The following is a 22,706-nucleotide window of genomic DNA, read 5'->3' as shown; positions in this document are numbered from 1 at the left end:
AACTGTTTTAGCCCATAATTCAAATTTATTTGAAAGTATAAAAACCAAAACAAGTTAATTGTGCAATGTTATATACTTTAAAACATGTTCCCTTATTGTCCTGACGTCCTTCTGGAAGGACGTCCATTTTTGGAAATACTAAATAAAAATAAATACTCAAAATTGTTTTTACTTTCTTCCTTACAACCTTGTGAATCATTGTAGATGAGATATAAATCAATTTTGAAAAACAAATAATTCAGGACTATCTGGGTTAAGTAAACATTCACTGATTCATTCATACACTGTGTTCTGTAAATCCTATCATGAATGGGAGCCTTCAGGGATGTGGAATGAGTCAGCTTCCACAGGTTACTTTGTGACACATCTGTTGGATTCTTCCCATGTGTTATGTTTTGACTTCTGCTAATAACTAGGTCCTTTTTCCTTTCTTTGATTTTCTGCTATTCAATATTGTTATGTAAGTAATGTGCACCATGTTTAATGATACTTCTAATGTGTAATTAAGCTCTCCCCCCACTTAAATTTATTTTAGGTTATTCCTTCAGATTAGATTCCAGAAATGACATTAGTTTGACTATAGACCATGTTAATTAAAAGTTACAATTAATTAAAGTTAGCATTATAGTGTCATACTTGCAAAACTTTGTGAGATAATCAGCATAATTCTGTAGAATGACCGACATTAACAGAAAGGTAAGCATTCTGAGTTTCCAGGTATATTAAATTACCTAAAATTAATTGTCTTTTGAAATAATGAAACCTGAAAGTCTACAGTTTGTCCAGCAATATAGACATATCAACACAATCAAATGCTTTTTGTAAGTCTAGAAAGATGCCACATACATGTTCTTTACTGTCTATTGCTTGAGGGACACATTCGATTAAGTTGGATGCTGCCGTAATGGTGGATGACCCCTTGACAGACCTATACTGCCCCTTAGAAATCACTTTCTGGTTACCAGAAAATTCGAGATTCTTATGTATATTACTTTCTCAAAGACTTTGGACGTTATTGGAAGAACTGATATAGATCGAAAGTTTTCTACCAGATTTCTGTTTCCTTTTTAAAAAATAGGTGCAGCTCGAACAATTTTCAACTCATCTGGAAATAGACCATTTTCCATTTGAAAGTTAATAATTGCTGATAAAGGTGATGCAATTTTATGAATACATTTCTTGAGAGTGTTCAGACTAAGACCATCATATCCTGCTGTAAGAGAATTCTTCAAGCTATTCACTACTTTAATTATTTCTTCTTCACTGGTTGGTGTCAAAAATATACGTCCTGACACTGGTGTTCCTCTGAATTTGTATTTGTGATTTTTAAGCTGATTGTTTATGCTGGAGCCAACAGAGGAAAAGTATTTGTTAGATAGATCTGCTGCCTTATTCTGATCAGTTTCTATTGTGCCATTTATCAGCAAGTGATTTTCAGTTGTATGTTTCCGAGATTTACCTGTTTCTCTATTTAAACTTCCTGGCAGATTAATACTGTGTGCCCGACCGAGACTCGAACTCGGGACCTTTGCCTTTCGCGGGCAAGTGCTCTACCAACTGAGCTACCGAAGCACGACTCACGCCCGGTACTCACAGCTTTACTTCTGCCAGTACCTCGTCTCCTACCTTCCAAACTTAACAGAAGCAGGAGAGCTTCTGTTGTTTGGAAGGTAGGAGACGAGGTACTGGCAGAAGTAAAGCTGTGAGTACCGGGCGTGAGTCGTGCTTCGGTAGCTCAGCTGGTAGAGCACTTGCCCGCGAAAGGCAAAGGTCCCAAGTTTGAGTCTCGGTCGGGCACACAGTTTTAATCTGCCAGGAAGTTTCATATCAGCGCACACTCAGCTGCAGAGTGAAAATCTCATTCTGTTTCTCTATTTCCTTGTAACCATGATGTTTTGGAAATATTACTTGAGTTTTGAATGACACTTTCAAAACATTTCCATTTTTCAGAATTTAGGAGGTCTATATAGTATTTCTGATACTTTTTGAATTCTTCTTTTAATTTTTTATTGCTCAACTCATTTAACATAGCAAACTCATACCATCTTAGTTTTTCTCTAGCCTCAGTGACTGAACTTGGTATCCAGCTTTGGGTTACGGTGTGTGACAGATTTTTTTTTTTTTATTGATGGGCAGGCTTGGTTGAGAATGTAATATAGTTCACTTGAGTATTTACCATAACTGTAATGTGTTGCTAGAATACTGTTCCAATCCACATTGCTTAGTATGTTATTCAAATGAGTTATAGTTTGGCCTGTATTCATCCTAATATATCCATAGAAACTGTGTGCAGGAGCCTTTTCTATGTTCACACCTAATTCTACTGCATGGTGATCTGACAAAGCACTGATAACAGAAGATGGACAAAGCACTTATAACAGAAGATGTAAGATCATAAAGATGAATACCAGTGATTATGTAAGCTATTGCAGACTGGTATGTTTCAGTGTTCCTGGTTGCAGTGTTTATAAGGTATCTTAGATTATATTCCAGTAGAGTATACCTGAATATTCTAGTGTGTAACTTATCTGCTAATACATTTACGCTGAAATCTCCTATAATTACTAACTTATTCAGGTGTGACATCATGTCACAGAACTTTGTCAAGAAAACTTCAAAGTTTCCACTTAGGGTCTATATAAACACATAACATAAATTTCATCACTTTGTATCTTTATACATGCTGCACATAACTCAAATGTCCCTTCTAATGAATATTTACTTACATTTACAGAGTTAAAATCAAATGTACTTTTTACATACACTGACACACCCCCACTTCTGATGGAAGACCTGCAATACTTATTAGCTAGTACCATGTTTAGAGGTTTAAAATGTTCTAATTTGGCATCAGATTAGCAATGTTCACTAATAGCAAGCACATCAGGCATAGTCTCCACTTACAAACACATCTAATTGTTCACATTTATTGCTCAGGCCCTGCACATTCTGGTTGACTATTTTAAAGTTGTAAGTACTTTTTGTAGATTTCTCTGCTTTTCCAACTTAAATTTAAAATTGATCGCAGGCAGTTGGGTGTTTATTTTTCTATAAAGAAGTAGCAATGTAATTGTTGTGGAGATGAAGTATATTGTTGTTTACAAGATTATTTTCAAGGCAAAATACACATCTCAACAAAAGTTTGGAATATCATAGAGTTTGCTGTAATGACTTCTTATAGTGCACCCACTGATATTTGTACAATACAAAATAAACATAATTCCTTCTGGAAACAAGAACAGTTTTGGTTAGTTACAAAGCATCATTACAAATGAAGCAGGCTCTATCTTAAGTGTACATCATGAAAACAAAAACAGTGGAAATCTTTATCTCACGGTGATGATTATCAGTCTTTAGTTGCAAGTTCGTCCTCTCCACATATGGATGAGTCCTTCCACTGTACGCGGCATGCTCTGGATCATGATTACCTTGAGGTATGAAGTTCCACTCCTCAATGGCAGTTTCGGTGAGGTCTTGGAGATTGCCAGGTGGATTCAGACAGTGTGCAATGGCCACCTACAACATGTCCCATGCATGCTCAATTGCTTTCACATCTGGAGACTGTGCTGGCCAATGTATTCAGTTGATGTTGCATCTTTGAAGGTACCGAATCACTGCTAGAGTATGGTGTGGTCTTGCATTGTCACTGACTAGGATGAAATTGTCACCAACTTCACATCTGTAGTGTCTTACAATTGTTTGTAGGACCTTTTGGAGGTATCAGGGACCCATAAATTGCTATAGATGGGAATTACAGGGGTCTGCTGTCCCATCATTATTGCCACCCAGAACATTACGCTTCCACGTACAAACAGATGGACTTCCTGCTATCATCCACCACTTCTCCAAACTCTGTCTAGTGTCTGGTCACAAACCAATCCAGGTTTTGTCACCAAACGTGACATTACTCCATTCTGCAATGGTCCAATGTTGATATGCAAGAGCCCACATCCTTTTACTGCATCAGTTCAATTGGTTCAGTGCAAAACTTCTCATTGATCTTCTGGAATGAACACCACCATGATGCAGTCTTCCGTGCATTGTTTGGTCTGAGATACAAATCCCTGTTACCCAGGAGAAATCATTTCCAATATTTCTGGCAGCTGTTGTCGGGTGCCTGTGAGCTGACAGTTGGAGGAAATGATCCTGCATTGATGTTGTCATACAAGGACAACCACTGCAAGGTCTGTTGTTCATATTTCCCATTTCTCTGTACTTTCTCCACACCTGAGACATACCATTTTGAATTACATGTAACCAGTATGACCTACTGAAAAATAAACCTACTATCCTGACTCTATCAAAGTGTTGTGTGCCTCTGTGTGGCATGTTACTGCAGTGCTGAACACTGACTGAACCTGCTGTTTATACTGGACTGCTCATGGTGTGCCACTGCAGCAGAAGTATTTGTACACAAATGGAAAATGGCCAGAAAGCATGCCAGTAACACCATCCAGTATATGGTCTCTGACTGGGTAATGCATGAAGTGCCATGGTAAATGAGACATTTAATATCATAGACTACATTTTATGATAGTATCCCAAACTTTTGTTGAGCAGTGTATATACCGTAGAACTCCAAAGAAAATTGTTTTAAGATGGTTTAATAGCAGATGCCACCTGCATGATCCACACTGATTTGTAAAGATAATTACAGTTCTTCACAATTCAGTGTCTGAGCCAACACCCTCAACCCTGTAGAAGACGATGAAGCCATTATGTAATAATGTAAGAATTAGATTAGGAAATTATTAAATTGAACATATTCTCTTTAAATCTGCATTCAAATGACACAAATCTGAATGTTGAAAATTCATCACTGAAATATAAACTTTGGCTACTTGTTACATTATTTTAAGAGAAGTGTTAGATTATATTATATTAGATTAGATTAATACTTGTTCCATAGATCATAAATATGACACTTCGTAATGATGTGGAACGTGTCAGGTTAATAAAAGATGTCTGTACAAGATATTACATTACACAAAATATTGCATGACATTAATGTTTAAGTTGTTGTTTTTTTCCCTTAATTTATATCTAAAAATTCAGCCAGTGAGTAGAAGGAAGTGTCATCTAGAAATTCTTTTAATTTATTTTTAAATGTTAGTTGGCTATCTGTCAGGCTTTTGATGCTGTTTGGTAGGTGACCAAAGACTTTTGTGGCAGCATAATTTACCCCTTTCTGTGCCAAAGTCAGATTTAACCCTGCATAGTGAAGATCATCCTTTCTCCTGGTGTTATAGCTATGTACACTGCTATTACTTTTGAACTGGGTTGGATTATTAACAACAAATTTCATAAGTGAATATATATACTGTGAGGTTACTGTGAGGATCCCTAGATCCTTAAATAGATGTCTGCAGGATGACCGTGGATGGGCTCCAGCAATTATTCTGATTACACGTTTTTGAGCAATGAATACTTTTCTACTCAACAATGAATTACCCCAGAATATGATGCCATACGAAAGCAGTGAATGAAAGTAGGCATAGTAAGCTAATTTACTGAAATTCTTATCACCAAAATTTGCAAAACCCTTATAGCATACGTAGCTGAACTCAGACGATTCAGCAGACCATCAATGTGTTGCTTCCAGTTTAACCTCTCGTCAATGGACACACCTAAAAATTTTGAAAATTCTACCTTAGCTACAGACTTCTGTTCAAAGTCTATATTTATTACTGGAGTTGTGCCATTTACTGTACGGAACTGTATATACTGTTTTTTATCAAAATTTAAAGAGAGTCCATTTGCTGAGAACCACTTAATAATTTTGTGAAAAACATCATTTACTATTACATCACTTAGTTCTTGGTGTTTGGATGTTATTACTATACTTGTATCATCAGCAAAAAGAACTAACTTTTCATCTTCATCAGTGTGGAATGGTAAGTCATTAATGTATATCAAGAACAGTAAAGGACCTAAGACCGAACCCTGTGGGACCCTGTACTTGATAGCCCCCCAGTTTGAGGAATCAGCTGTTGTTTTAACATTACATGAACCACTTATTTCAACTTTCTGCATTCTTCCAGTTAAGTATGAATTAAACCATTTGTGCACTGCCCCACTCAAACCATAATGATTTAGCTTATCTAAAAGAATTCCATTATTTATAAGAATCACTGACAAATGTAGAAATAACACTGAGGAAAGTGTGTTGTGACTGTGTTCAAGTTTATATCAATGTCCTTGCAGTCAATATTACCAGTAATCTCAGTCTTTTCAGAAATGATAGTTATCTATAATAAAATACTTTGAAAATGAACAGCATAAATACTATCAGATCTTGATATAATTTCAAAGTGATATGGTGACTGAACATTTGCTTCAATTGTCTAGAAATGTAAAACTTCGTACTTCACAAAATGAAAAGCCAGAGTAACCTATGACTACAATATCAATGAATCACAGTCGAAATTGTACACTCACACATATAATGAGTGTAAATTTGTAAGGACGTGAAATGGAATGATCACATAGGCTCAGTTATATGTGAAGAAAGTAGCAGACTTTGGTTCATGGGTAGTATACTAGGGAAATACAGTTTGATCTACTAAGGAGATTGCTTACAAATTGCTCTTGCTTACAAAATCCTCAAGCAGCCCATTCAATAATATTGTTCAGAAGTGTGAGATCTGTACCAAATAGGACTAGCAGGGGATACTGAATGTATAAAAATGAGGGCAGCACAAATTGTCACAGGTTTGTTTCAGCCATGGACACTGTGTGCTAGCTTTTATGCAAAATCCTACTTACACAGTTTCAAGAACCGACTTTAGTTGAGCAAATCTAGACTGGGACATGTATGGATTCATTACAGATGATATGAGCAGACAGTTGAGATGTAGTTCTGAACATATTCTCCTAAAACTGCCTTGAGCAGCTAGTTCAACATTCCACATGCAATGGAAATATTTTACACCTGGTAGCTACAAAGAGGACCTTGCGACAGTGCCACTATAAAGATAGAGATTAGTGACTGTCATGTCATCATAGCAACAAAGATCACTTAAGTTAATAAATCCATCAAAGAGGCTAGGGGAGTTTTTTATGCTGGAAAGACCAGATAAGTAGTTGTTAGCATCCTACTTATACAATGAATGGACATTACTTAGTTCTGGTACAATGAAATTATAGAGGAGTTATGGGTGAAACTTAAACTGATTTTTAATCTCACTCTGAAAAAGTATGTGTTAAGTAAGCAGATTAAGGACAGAAAAGATTCACCAATTTTCAAGAAGAAAAAATTAATAGAAGTTTTTATTTCTATAAAAAGGTTGATGTGTGAAGATTATGACAACATCTGTCATATATTGGAGAAAGATCTTACCGAGAACCCAAGAAAATGCTGGCCCTACTAAGGAACTAGCAGGCTTCATTTTAGTGACTTGTCCATCAGTCTACTGTGGCAATAGAAAGGAGAAATATGAAAGCTGAAGTTTTAAATTCTGCAGTTAAAAAAAATCATTCATGTAAGAGGAACATACATACAATTCATTATTTGACCACCTCCCAAACTGCCATCCAGAGGGTATTGAAACAAGCATTCAGGGTCTTGAGAAGCAACTAAAAGGAACTGGAAACAGTGAGAAGCAACTAAAAGGAACTGAAAACAAATAAGTTGTCAGATCCATATGGAATTCCTATTCTGTTTCAAAGTAAATACTCTTTGCCATTGATCTCTTATCTAGCTTGCATTTACTGCAAAACTCCCAACCAGTGCAAAGTTCCATGCAACTGAAAAAAAAGTGCAGGTGACTCCCATACATAAGAAGGGTAAAAGAACAGACCTACAAAGCTAAAGGCATTATCCTTAATATTGATTTGCTGCAGAACTCTTGAGCATATTCAAAGTTCAAATATTATAAATTTCCTTGAGAGAGAAAAGCTTCTGTCAACAAATCAGCATTGATTTAGAAAGCATTGATGATGCATAACTGAGCTTGCCCCTTTTTCATATGATATCCTACAAACCAAGGGAACAGGAAAAGTCCATGGTCCCAGATTTCCAGAAAGTGTTTGACATAGTGCCCCCAGGCAGGTTCTTAACAAATATCCATGCATATGGAATAAGCCCTCAAGTTTGTGAGTAACATGAAGACTTTTCAAGTAGTAGAACTCTATATGCTGTCATAGATGGCAAGTGTTCATCAGAGACATAGTATCATAAGGAGTGCGTAAGTGAAGTGTTATAAGACCACTCTTGATCTCTATATACATATACAGTCTGATAGATGGAGTGAGCAGCAATGTCCATCTTTTTGCTGAGGATGGAAAATTGTTGTCTTTAAATGACTACGGGAGGATATTGGGTGACTCAGAATTCTTATTGGTGCAATGAATGACAGCTAAGTCCAAATGTAGGTCAATGTACATTGACACAGATGATTAAGAAAGAGAGTCTTGTAATGTTTGATTACTGTATTAGTCATGTGCTGCTTGGCAGTCATATAGATTAAATGTCTAGGCAGAGTCATATGGATTAAATGTCTAGACATAACACTGCAAAGCTATATGAAATTAAATGAATACATAATGCCATGAGCTGTGGCGCATGTAGTGTAGTGTTCTGGTTAGTGTCACTGCCCGGTGAGCTGTAGGTCATCAGTTCAGACTTAACCAACAGCAATTATTTGTTATTTGGCTGATATTTGTAATGAACATGCTTTCAATGATATGTGTTGTATTTCAAGTGATGAATCCTGCTTTCAGATTTGGACTTGATTCTGCTTATGCCGTGGCAGTAAGATCAGCAGTAGAGAAGGCAAATTGTTGACTTCACTGTAGCTCATCTACAAAGGAGACTGTGTATAGAACACTCGTGCAACCGACTCCTGAGTACTGGGTGTTTGAAATCCTCATCACTTTAACTTAAAGCAAGACACTGAAGCAATTCAGAGGTGTGCTGCTAAATTTGTTACTGGTAAGCTTGAATGAACTGAGATGAATGACCTGAGAGTATTATGGAAATGCTCTGTCAACTCAAATGGGAAACTCTGGAGGGAAGATTAGTCTTTCACAAAATGCTATTGAGAAAGTTTAGACAACTGGCATTTGCAACAGACTGTGGAACAAAAAATTCTACTGCCACCAATGTACATTTCATGTAAGGACTGCAGAGATGAGGTAAGAGAAATTAAGTGTCCCTATGGAGGCATACAGACAATGGTTCTTTCTTTGCTCCATTTGCAAGTAAAACAGGAAAGGGACTGCTAGTAATGGTATAAGGTACACTGTGCCACACAGTATATAGTACCTCACAGGGTATCTCTGTAGGTGTAGATGAATCTAGAAATATAGTATAACTTCCTACATGCTGTTCTGATAGCCATCACGATGGCAAGATAAGACTAGTCACTCTGCATAGAGGTGTTTAAGCAATCATTCTTCTCAATCTCTACATGTGAATGGAACAAGAGTAATGCCTTGGTAACTGGTACAATGGGATATGCCCTCTGCCATAAACATCACATTGTTTTCCCGAGTGTGGATGTAGATGTAGCTCTATTAGTGTCTGAAACATATTATTTTTGCTGAAGATTCTGAATTTAGTTACTTCTGAAATACATCAAACAATTCAGACCTGGTTTCAGAAACCATCCATGGGCATCAGAGTTTCAGCATGTAGCCTTAAAATGTAAGTTTGTCCCAAACTTGAAGGTTGCTTTTGATGCTATCATGCTTTCTTAGACACATTTCTGTTTGAGGTGGTGTGATCTTGCCTTTATCTGTTCTACTGACTTGCCCAGACAATTACAGCAGTACATATATGTTAACATTGTCTCTGAACCATGGTGCATCTTGGCATTTTTCACAGATATTAATAATTGTAAATGGTGAAGAAAAAGATAAGGGGTTGGGGTGGAGTGGAGGTGGGGGGAGAAGAGGACTGACTTTGCATCCTGGCCCATATGGCCTGATCAGGAATGACTAAACGTCATGTCAGCCTCCGTCAATGGCATCATTTTGATAGGATATGAAGGGGCAAAGAGTCATCACTCCGTTCTCCCAGTCACTGTCAACTTTCTTGAACTTGGAGCTGCTACTTCTCTTTTAAGTAGCTCCTCCACTGGCATCATGACACTGAGTGCACCGTCCTCTGCCTAGTAGCCAGCCTAGCTGACAACTGAGTTACAGAAGTGGACAAGCTGTATTGTGTCCCTACATCATGATGATGTGTTGAGTATCCAAGTAGTGAGAGGGTATACACAGTTACATGTAAGAAGTGGGCTTTGAGAAAACAGGAAGGTAAGTTTTAAGGAAGATAAGAACTTATGTTAGATTCTCAATATGTTCTGTGTTACCCTCACTTACAAGGTATCCCTTGTAAGACTCATCAGGCACACTTCTCTCCTTTGTTTCAGCAGATATCTGAAATTTTATTTTTCGTAGTCAGTCTGAACTAATACTGCTCATCACATATTTCAAGCAGTGCCTACTTCTGACACAAAGTATCTGTTTGCTTCCTATTGCAAACAATACTGTTTTTAAAGTAGAATTTCACATGACCATTCAATAGAGCAGTCCCACATTAGTCTAATGTGATATTCATTTTATTGATATGTGCTAACAGGGACAGTAAAACATGAAGAAAACCAGTACTCCATCAGCACAGCATCACCCTGACCCACACTCTGCTACAGCAGGACTGCTGCTCAGTCTCTGCTGGAGTACTGGCTATTCTTTGTATTTTACTGTTCCTGTTAATGCATGTCAATGAAACAAATATCACGCTGGACTAACTTGGGGCAACTCTATTGCATAAACACATAAAATTCTGCTTTAAAAATCAATTTGTTTTAGCGGAAAACAGATCAATACTTTCGACACCGATTGTCACATGAAAGAGGTAAAGAGCAGTATTTGGTTGGCCTGACTCCAGCAACACAGTGAAGAAACTGAATTGCAAATATTTGCCGAAACATAAAGAGAAAATGTGCCTGATGACTTAGGAGGGACACCAGGTATATGATGGGTAATACTTTGTTTGAAATTTTTATCATGCAAGTTTTATCATAGGAAGAAACAATCTAAGATAAACAGAAATGCTTCATTAAATATTTAAGAAGAAAATTATCTCCAAAGGAGACTCACAGTCAATCTGTGTATGTAAGTTTACTTACTTGCTGTGGGTATCTAGATTAAGCGTTACGCTGCCCAAAATGTTTTCACCATATTTAACATATCCTACAAAACCAACAATGACGTATAAGGCAACAACAACAGCCATGCCTCTGTTCAGGACACCGGTGTATCCACCAAATGCAACAGGGTTCTTCATGTTGCCTTCAACAGCAATTATCTGTGTACATAAAAAAACAGAGTGAATATAAGTCTGTTTCTTCAGTTAATGTTGAACCAAAATTTCTTCAGTTGATTTTATGTATAATTCAAAAAAATGAATTCCCACTTTTTTGTAGTCTTTTACATTAAGACAAATTTACAAGTATAATAACTCTACAAAATATGGAGTAACATTCAAAAAACTATTATGAATACTCCAAAGAATATGTGATACTTTACTTATTTACTGTCTGAAAATATGACCAAAATGAGAAATAAAAGTAAAGTACCTAAAATACTGTCACTTTTATGTTGCATCTTGCAGAAAGAAAAGCAAATTGGCAGTTCTGTAGTATTTAAGGAACAGTTTCTGAGTTCTTGTTAAGTGAATCAAAGTATTTGGTTTTAACATTAGATTTCACTGTGAAGTGTGAAACAGATATTTTGAGCAAGAGTAAAAATATCCCATCCCCCCCCCCCCCCCCACCAAAATACAATAAAAACTGACTACATTACAAAGTTTATACACAATGATGAGCTGTGGATTCCAATTTTGAGAAGATATTTTTTGTACCATCTAAGTTCTTGAACAGTCCATGGTGGCACTACATTGTGGTGTTGTCAGAATCCTCACTGGTCAGCTGAATGGTATTTTATGGTGCTTGACTGATGACGAGGATTCATATTTGCACTTATCTTTCTACTCATGCAGGGTCTGGGATTCTCACAAGCCAGTTTCTTAATGGTCCACTATGGAAACCTGCCTCTTGGAAAAACTGTTCCACTAGTGTCAGGTGCCATCATCAACATACAAATGATAACTGTCAGTTAGCAAGGCAAGGGTGATGTAGGAATTTTGTCTTGGCTATTTTGAAAGAAACATCCAAGCATTCACTTACAGTGAGAAACAAGTGATGTACAGACACTTTAATCTCACTCATCTTGAACAGGAGTCCAGAGTCATAATAACTTCAACATCTCACTTGGTGCCATCATTGCAAACACAAAATGTGACTGGTGAGGTGTGTTGTATATAGGTATGACTGAGTAGAAAGCAGGTTAGGTGGTGAACTACCTAGTAAGGCACATTTCACACTACTGGTGGTACACTTTTAAGAAAAATGTTTACACGAGATGAAATGGAACTTCTAGGACAATGTTCATTGTCCCTCAAGGCAATTAATACATGAATCCATAAGCAGGACATGTGCATTGTTATTTGCCCATAGCACCCTGCTGGAGACCTTAGCAAATATCATCCCCTCCCTCCCACGTTATGTAAGAGTAACATTCCATGGGTGTGAGGATACTTATTGTTTGCAGGCTTTCATGGCTATTGTCAGAGAAAGAAAAATCTTCCTTGTGATTAGGCCCTGACATCTTCTGCTTCTTCAACAATAACTCCCTGAAGGGATCTCTTGAGGAGTCTTCTGAAGTCTGTGTTAAAGGAACACCGGAAAGCCATGTCAGGTTCACATATAAAGTGTTATCTCACTTTTCTGGAAGGGAAAATTGTTTGGTAAAAGCTGCTCAGGCTCTCTCTGGTCAGCCATTGTTGTTGGTCAAATACTGATATGTTGTTAAATTCTATATACTTGCCATAGTATTCTCTGCACACCACTACCCTAGATTTCACACTTTACTTCAGAGTTGTTTGATGTTTATGCTATGTAACACATTCTTGTGTTGACCTAGTTTCATCTACGAACAGTTGGCACAGCCTCAGTCTCTTCATAAACTCCTGCAATGCTGTGTGTAAAAAATGTAGGTTCATGCAATTCCTCCAAAGAATTTTAATTATCCTGACCATTAGCCTGGAGACATCAAGTAGCCTTTCTGAGCAGGAAGAAGGCTCCTTTTTGTTATCTGATCTTTCTGCTCAGCCATTTTATCAAAATACCACGCATGCAGAAAACCTCCATGATTGATATTCTGATGATTTATGATGTGAAGGTATTATTTGTCAACACACTGGCACTGGATGCAATGGAGATCGCTGATTATAAAGTTGCTCCAGACTTTAGTGATGCAGTTGCATTCAGCCTTTGGTCAATTTATTTTATATGCCACGAGGAATTTTATGACAAAACTGACAGTGTTGCTATAGGATGACTTTCTTCATCAAATTCTGCTTATTATTTTATGGAGCCATTTCAAACAGCAGGTGTTAAGCAGCTGAAAGATAACTATCTTGTTGGCTCTATTATATAGATGACTTTTTTATTTTGTTGGTCACATATCATTAAAGAGGTACATAGATTTTACAAGTTCTTAGTCACTATCCACCCTAAAATCAACTTTTCCTAGGAGTTGAAGAGGGAGGTGGTCTCCCTTCTGGTTTACAGAAGTTCTGAGATTTCTCTGGCCCACTGAGCTTACTGGATGCCTAATAACATAATTAAATATTTAGACTCTGCTTCGCATTTCCATCTAGTTCAGAAGCAGGAAGTGTTGACTAAACTTGTCTCCACAGGCTTCCTGTGTTAGTGACAGCTTGAAACTGAAAATGGATCAATTAAGGGGGATAATAATGACAAATGAGTATGAGAGCATTTCTACAGATAATGCTTTAAAACCATCTTCTTTGAAAGTGCAAATAATGATGAAAAACCTTCTTCTCACTACGCAAGGCTGCTGTATATCTCCATGGTAATAAACTAGACAGGTAAAATTCTTTATAGAAATGGCTAAAAAACCATGTTTTTCAGTCAAAGACACTTCAGGAATTTGTGAAATGTTGCACTGTTGTGACAAGTTGTACATTGATGAAACTAGAAGAGCAATAAAAGAACATATGCAAGAGCATGAAAGTCACACACATTTGAAACAAAGAGTGAAGTTTGTGATAAGAGAACACAAAGAATACTGTTGCCAGCATATATATTGCAACAAAATGTAACGTCTATGGAAAATCTATCTCCTTAGTGATCTCTACTGAGAATGAATCTAACTTCAAAAGTGTTGAGGGACGCAGGCTTCCATGTTCATGACTGCCAGGCACCAAGAGTAGCTTGCAAACTATGACCTGTGGGCAGTATAAATAACTCTCAGAAGACACCTCAGTTGCGCGTTTTTGTTTTCTGATTTGTTTTGAAACATTACCCTATCAAGTACTGCCCATTACCAGTATTTAATCAATAAGGATGGACTTATTGAGAGCCTGCGGAAATCTTACCCAAAAATTCCTCTTCTGTCAACTGTGTAGAGAAACATCCTTTACATGTGAACACAAGAATGTTTCTTCACAGTGCTTCGTCACCTATGGACACCAGAAGGTTCCCAAAGACAATTCTCAGAAATTTATAGTTGCACAGAAAGCAGAGGATGGTGAGGCCTTATCACCCAAAAGATGAAGTTGAAATGAAGTGCATACCTTAGAAACTTATCAAAGCAATTTCTGAGATTTGGTGGCAAATGTGCAGCAATCATTAATCATTGAGGGACCCCAGTGCTTCTGATGTCTGGTATAATTGAAGCTGTATTGAGGCTACTAAGATGCTGGTTTTATTCAATTGTTCAACAGTGTAGCAAAAACATTATTACACATTTGATTTCCATGTGCATATTGCTCTGATGGAAAGATACCGAGAGACTGCATTGTTCTGAATATCATCAGAAGTTCCTTAATATGTTTAAATACTAAGTTAAACTTTATAAACATTTTAGCAATTATACTCTTGTCACATTTAGAGATGGTAGCCTCAGTCCTAGGAAACTTGTGAAATTGTGGTTGGTGCAAATTTATTTATTTTTAAGCATGAAATCTTCAGTTGATCCACTTAATCTGTAGCACATAATGTCAAAAGCAGCCTTTCTGAATGCAAAATGTAGAATGAGCAAGTTCAGGAGTCTCTCTCACCATTAGGATGAAACAGGAAGTGGGAAGCGGGAAACACACATAAGGAAAAGTGGATGTCTCTCTTCAGAGGAACTGAATGACATGGCACAATGGTTAGCCGTATTGGATTCACATTCAGGAGACGATAGTTCAAATCCATGTCTGACCATCTTGATTCACATTCATTTGAAAGGGCATGGCCAATTTCCTTCCCCACCCTTGAATCATTCTGAGCTAATGCTCAATGTCTAATGCTTTGATGTTGAAGGGAGGATAAACTCTGTATTTCCTTCCTTCTTTATTCGGAGTTTGTTGGACTAATGTACACTCGATCATGTCTGTAACTGCAGAAGTATGTGTATACATACAACAACAATGGAAATTCCTGGATGAACCAATATGAAAAATAAAGGAAAGGCAACCACTCAGTTGACTGTAACACTCAACAGAATACAGTATTCACATGTCCTTTTGAGCTCTTACTTTTTCTCTAGCAAAAGTACATTCACACTCAGACACACAGACACCAAAACACTCTCACCCACACCCACAGCCTTGGGTGTGAGCTTTTGGGTGTCTGTGTAGCTGAGTGTGAATGTGTGTACTTTTGCTAGAGAAAGAGCAAAAGTTTCAAAACTAATGTAAATACGGTATTCTGTGGACTGTTTTTATGTGGCACACATCACTCAGCTATAGGTGAGTGTTTACCTTTCCTTCATTTTGCACCAGATACACATACACACACGCACACACACACACACACACACACACACGCACACACACACACAGTGCTTGATTTGTAACAGAACGAATCAGTAACTCTGAGAAAAAAAAAATCAGGACTGAAGATTTTGAGATGTGGTATGGTAGAACTTTTGCTGCAGTTGAAGTGACCTAAAACTAAGAAGTTGAACTGCGAAGTTGAATGGACCATCACTGACTTATTTTGACCCTTCAAGATATGTGTAACCTCGGCTGCTACGTAGAAAGCACTCTGTTAAGGACACCAACTGCAGGGAAAGATGTAAAGGAGCAATATACAACAAAAATCTTTCAAAGCTTTGGACAGTTGTATGAACTGCAAGTTAAAAAATTTATTTATTTTTTCCTTTTTCAATATCTTATAGTTCAAATTTACTTGTATGTTTACCTTACTATAATTTATTTTTGTTGCAAATTGTAAATTGAGAAATAATAATTAACTTAATTAGGGTGTTTGGATTTTACCAAGTGCAAATGTTGTATTCACACTTTGAAACTTCTCAGAAGAGCATTAAAGTTAAATTTTAAGAAGTCTAAATTTCAAAAACACCTCAGAAGGTCACAGGACTGGAACTTTTTAAAATCAAGCACTGTATAAAATGAGTTCATCATCGAGACATGAAGGCACAATGGATGTCTACCAGCTGCCATGTTGTCCTCTGCATTGTGACATCATGTGGATGCAATATGGGGAGGCATATGATCACCTTACTGCTTTCCCAGCCTTTTTGCAGACTTCCCAGACCATGGAGCCACTACTATTTGGTCAAGCAGCTCCTCAGTTGAGCCTTGCTGCTATGGTCAACACCAGTTCCTGTAAGATCACCCATGTTAGGCACTGTCGGGCTGGGCTAGCACTTGGATGGGTGACCATCTGGTATGTCGAGCGCTGTTGACAAGCGGGGTGCACTCAGCCCTTGTGAGGCAAACTGAGGAGCTAGTTGATTAAGAAGTAGTGGCTCCAGTCTTGTAAACTGGCATATGACCAAGAGAGCAGGGTGCTGACCACATGCCCTTTCATGTCCACATACAGTGATGCCTGTGCATTGAGGATGAGAAGGCGGCCAGTCGGTACTGCTGGACCTTCATGGCCTGTTGGGGCAGAGTTCATTTTTTCAGTTCCCCAATTGGCATCATAAGGTTGAATGCACCCTTAATGGAGGATTATTTCAGAGGAATCCTTATGGAACAATAACAGTTGACAAACCCCCTTGCATTAATTCAAGGAGGGAAAGGAAGATAAATGGCGATGAGTACAACTTTATTTGGTGTAAAATTGGTTATGTCAACTGTATCATTACTTTGTCAGGTGGTGCAACATTGTATTACAGACAAGGTTCTCAGGAGATTAATTTTCTTTTTCTTTTTTTAAAAAAAGCACTTTGATCTTGCCAAAAGCAGAGAAGCTATTCTTCATGGTGTTGTAGCTCTCTGGGCTACCCTGAGGCAGTCTCTGGACTGTTGGAATTGCTGTGACAAGCAATCATCGTTGGCCTCTGAGCTGCATGAAACCGAAGTCACTAGTTTTATACGGCTGGCACATGCTACCTGCAGTTTCACTTCCTATGAAAAGTGCACTGCTTGAGCGACAGGGTATTTAAAGTGGTCAGAAGTTCCTCTCCATACCTATCTGGATCAGGGTAGCATGCTGTTATCGCTTATGGCAGGTGTTTGCTTTGGATCTGGCTTCCACTGCTCACGAGTTAGCAACACCAGGGTGATATTATAGAAGACGTACTTTCCTGTGAATGGGAGCTGAAAAGCTATTACAGTTGAGGCTGCTGATGCCCCAAGTAAAAAATAGATTATTGAAGGTTCCTATGTATTTAGAGGACGTCTTCCCAATTCCCCTGTTCTTGTAAGTGAAGTTTTCAGAGGTAGTTCTTGGATGACTGTAGCTATAGTGGCAGGTAGTCAGGCAGATTTTGATGGCCTTGAAGCATTTACAGATAAAGATAATATAGCACGGAAAACACTTGGGATATCAGAGACAAGAGGAGTATTTCAGAAGAATTCATATCGAAAAATCAGTGAGCAAACTGTTAACAACACATGTATGGAAACACTGTCTTATTCTCATATTCATGATAAGTACTGTTCAGTATTTGATAATGAACTTTATTGTGCAACCATAGAAAGGCAATGCACAGAAACTAAACAACAACTACAAATAACAACAGTAACTGTGGCAACAGGGGCAGAGACGCTTATCATCATCCATGATGATTTGTTCACTTATCGCAGCGAGTGTACTGTGGTGCTGCTCCTGTTGCATTTAACCTGTCTGGCTGTCCTCAAGAAAATGGTTGTTGCAGGTGAAGACTGCTCCTGATCTGAGGTAGACACTTAAGTGTCTTCTACCAGTCCTAACGTCTCTGATCCTCCTTGGGGTGTGACGATGTGATATGTGAAGGGGACATATCTTCATCAGTATATAGAGGCTTCAGTCACTTTTTGACACTGTCTCGTGTTTAGCATCTTTTTCAATCATGAAAGTATGGCCCCCATGCACGATTACTCTGTATGGTACTGAATATTATGAAACAGAGGTGGGCATAAAGCATTGTTCTTGAGTCACACATGGACCATTTTTGCTTTGCCTTTATGCAGAAACACCTGTCGGTCTCCATGTCTGATAGGAGTGGTATGATCAATGGATCTCATGCTGGAACTGAGCTGTTGTGCAAACTGGGTGCATAGCTCCAGAATGACTGGTTGAGCAGGTGATGGCAAGATCAGTTTTCCCAGAACCCTCAACTGTTCACGATAGACCATTTGTGCTGGTTACCACTGGATGTCCTTCACTGCCAATTTCAACCTGATTAGAACCAGTTGCAATGCTTCAGACCATTGTGATGAGCTGCACATTAAGTCCATTTTGAATGTACAGTGGAATCACTCTACCATTCCATTGCTCGCTGGATCCCTAGTTACATCTCTGGATCTGGAATTACATCTCGTGGTACACCAAACATAAAGAACCAACCATGCAGCAACACCTCTGTGTCTGACTCAGCAGATATATCTTTTATTGTGATGACCTCGGGCCACCTGGTGAAATAGATGATGATTGTTAGTAAATAACATTGTAATGGTAATGGCCCTGTGATGTCCAAATGTATCTGTGAAAATCTGATGGATGACATCGGGAAGTGTGCAACAGGTGTAAAGACATGCCTGTAAATCTTATAATGCTGGCAAGTCAGGAATGTACATGCCCATATGCGACAATTTTTCAGTGTTTCTGGCCATATGACTTTAACGGAGACCGTCACTCAGATTCCTAAGAGTGTTAAGTTTTGAAACCTGTTGAAAACTTCCTGGTGGTATTTCTATGGTATGTAGGGTCACTGCTTCCCTCTTGCTACATCACAGCAAATACTATCCGGCACATCCTGGGCTGACACATACTTGAGCTGCACTCCTGTTCACTGCTCCTGTATGAGACTGTGCAAAAGGAGATAGTCACATTGTTTTAACATTGTCTCAGCCCAATGAATTGATGCTGACATGATGAGTTGAGATCAATGTCATGCTAAAAAAATGGCTACCAGTGGCTGGTGATCAGTAAAAACTGCAAAATGTCTCCCTTAAATGGATGAGCTGAAATGTTTAATTGTTAAATAAATAGCAAGCAACTTTGTGGTCAGTTGCCCTCCATTTTGGCAGTTACCTAAGTGACTGCTTTTAGCCATTGACTCTTTGTTGCAGTGCTGCTCTCACTGCTGTTTGGCTTACATCTGCCATAAGTGCCAAGGGGGTGCTCAGTCTATGGTGACCCAGCATCATTACCTGTGCCAGATGTTTTTTGAGATCCTGGAAAGCTGTCTCGGTAACCACAGTCCATGGTACCTTACAATTCCCTGCAGCATTCTTGCCAATGAATAATGCTGCGACTGGCTCTTTGACAGCAGCTAAATGAGGTAGGTGCCACTGACACTAGTTCAGCATGCCTAAGAATCTGGAAACACTCTTGTAAGTTTTGGAAAGAGGCATCTGTCAACTACTTCCACCTGCTCTGGCAATGGTGGCTATGCTGCTGGGAGACAAAGTATTTCAGGAATTTCACCTTGAATTTTCCCAATACCCACCTTGATATGTTGATAATTATGCCATATTCTTGCATGTGGCTGAAAAGCTGTCACAGGTGTGCTGCATGCTATTCTACTGTATACATGCTATTCTATTGTATATGAAAATATTAGAATTTCATCCATGTAACAAAAAACAAACAGTAATTCTGTAATGATTTCGTGCTTGACTTGTTGCCAAGTATGTGTGGCATCCTGAAATGAAATGGCATAAGGTGATACTCATACAAGCCAAATGGTGAGTCTCTGACATTTTCTTAATGTCAGCTGGCGCCAGGGGAATTTGTGAATATGCCTTATTGTGTTTTCTTAATGTCAGCTGCCATGGGAATTTGTGAATATACCTTACTGCAGTCTACCACACCGAATATTTTTGTGTTACTAACAGTGTTGTTAAAATCAGCTACAACGGGTGCAGGGTAGTAGTATGGAATTATGGATCTGTTAAGTCCTTTATATTATCCTTTTTATGAACTGTGTAAATCAGGGAGGCCCACTGACTATCCAGTTTCGTCATGATACTTGCTTTCAGCAGCCAGTTGAATTCTGTGTGTGCTGCAAGTAGCCTCTCTGGATGCAGATGCCATGGGCAGACTTCAATGGGTTGAACGCTTTTTGTGTGGATGTGATGCTGAGCATTGTGTGAATGTTTTGTGGTGGTACAGAAGGGTTCGGCAATTGCTAGAAAGTCTAGGAGTAGATTATAAAATGGTGGCTTCTCAGATGACACCATGATTTTGCCTACCGTATGTGGGTCATGACTCCCAGTATTCTTCTTACATGATGCACATGTGTGCCACTCATGTTATTGCAGGTGCAAAAACAAATCAGTATACTCTGGTGCAGATGATGTGGTAAAAAAGCCAGACATATTCATGTGGAAAGCCATGAGCACATCACCCAATGTTTGATCTAGTGTGAAAGGCATGGAAGTGGTATCTGTTCTGTGGGTACTTGTACTGATCAAGCTGATAATGATATAAAAAGTCTGCCTCAATTATGTGATAAGGCACATCTGCAATCACAAAAATCCATGTTGTATAGCAGTTAGAATCCAGGTATAGCACCAAACATCAGTGTGTCATGAACACCTCTTGGACTAACACTGACTTTTGAACCTTTATCAATAAGAAACTTGTCACCAGATAATTGGTCCTGAATAAACAATTAATGTGACTATTTGACTGCTTCTAATGTGGTGTTTGTATATATTCTTCTTCCCACACTATGGTCTGGGCACTTGAGCTGTTGCAGATGGGCATTAGCACACTTTAGCACCTGTCTTTGAAATGGGTAAGTGCAAAGTTGAGTGAATTAAGGGTGAATTGCCAAAAAGCCTTTGATACATTTTCCAAACTGCTACCTCATAGTTGCTGTCAGTCTGTGGCTACATGCATATTTAGTTTTACCACTTGAGGGATCCATCTTAGGGCCATTGCTTTTTCTTGTGTACATTAATGATCTCTCATCAGTTACACTGCCAGAAGCAGAGTTCGTTTTGTTTGCAGATGACACAAGTATTGCAATAAATAGTACGTCAAGTGTAGTTCTAGAAAGATCTGCTAGTGGTATTTTCATGGATATTAATAAATGGTTTAAAGCCAACTCACTGACATTAAACTTCGAAAAGACTCACTATATGAAATTCAGAACCTGTAAGAGGTTTCCACCCAGCATATGCATAAAATACAAAGAAGAGCAGATAGAAGAGGTTGACAGTCTTAAATTCCTGGGATTACAACTTGATAATAAATTCAGTTGGGAAGAGCACACCACAGAACTGCAGAAACGCCTTAACAAATCTGTATTTGCAATTCGAGTGTTAGCAGACATAGGCGACATAAAAATGAAAAAGCTTGCATACTTTGCCTACTTTCATTCCATAATGTCATATGGTATAATATTTTGGGGTAACTCTTCAAGTCAAACAAAAGTTTTCAGAGTCCAAAAGCGTGTAATACGTATTATTTGTGGAGTAAATTCACGGGCGTCCTGTAGAAACCTCTTCAAAGAACTGGGTATACTAACTACTGCCTCTCAGTATATTTACTCATTAATGAAATTTGTTCTAAATAATATATCTCTTTTTCCAACAAACAGCTCAGTTCATACATACAATACCAGGAACAAAAATGATCTGCACAAGGATTTAAAAGCACTTACTTTAGTTCAAAAAGGGGTCCACTACTCAGGAACGCTCATCTTTAATAATTTGCCAGTAAACATAAAAAAATTAGTTACAAATAAAGATCAGTTTAAAAGGAGCCTGAAAGACTTACTATTGGCCAACGCCTTCTACTCCATTGACGAATTTTTTAATAGAAACAAATGATGTATTGTATATATTCATACTATTAGTATTGTTATTTCAGCTTAAAAAAAATTTACATGTTCCACATCCACGAGGATCTCCTCAGCACGGATCTATGGAACAAAAACTAATCTGATCTAATCTAATCTAAGTTGCTGGTTGCTCCATGGTGGGTTCATCTGATGTGTGCTGTTAGTGAGATGTATTTGTGCATGTTACAGGACCGGTGATGTGAGCTCCCACTTTCTCGCCCATTTCTGCATCCTTGTCTTCAGTGTTGCTGTTACTGTATAGTAACCTCACTGAAGTGGTTTGCAATGGTGTCTGTCTTCTCTGCTAAGTCTTGCAATAGCATGTGATGGTGTGGATGTTGCCTAGAAGTTTACAAGGCCATAATACGTGTCAAGACTGT

The 22,706-nt window shown here is 38.2% G+C and overlaps 1 protein-coding gene across 7 annotated transcripts in view; it reads right to left on the bottom strand.

Moving 5' to 3' along the window:
* The window catches only part of LOC124612690 (proton-coupled amino acid transporter-like protein CG1139), a 282,296-nt gene that overhangs the window by 8,388 nt on the left and 251,202 nt on the right, over nt 1–22,706 (bottom strand). For all 7 annotated transcript variants that reach the window (XM_047141026.1, XM_047141030.1, XM_047141027.1 and 4 more), the window contains exon 8: nt 11,133–11,311. In XM_047141026.1, the coding sequence (XP_046996982.1) occupies nt 11,133–11,311 (179 nt within the window). The remainder of the gene's footprint in view (nt 1–11,132; nt 11,312–22,706) is intronic.

Source organism: Schistocerca americana, chromosome 4, assembly GCF_021461395.2.
Source record: "Schistocerca americana isolate TAMUIC-IGC-003095 chromosome 4, iqSchAmer2.1, whole genome shotgun sequence".
NCBI classification, from domain to species: domain Eukaryota; kingdom Metazoa; phylum Arthropoda; class Insecta; order Orthoptera; family Acrididae; genus Schistocerca; species Schistocerca americana.
The sequence above is the reverse complement of the archived record's forward strand: the minus strand, read 5'-3'. Positions and strand labels throughout refer to the sequence as shown.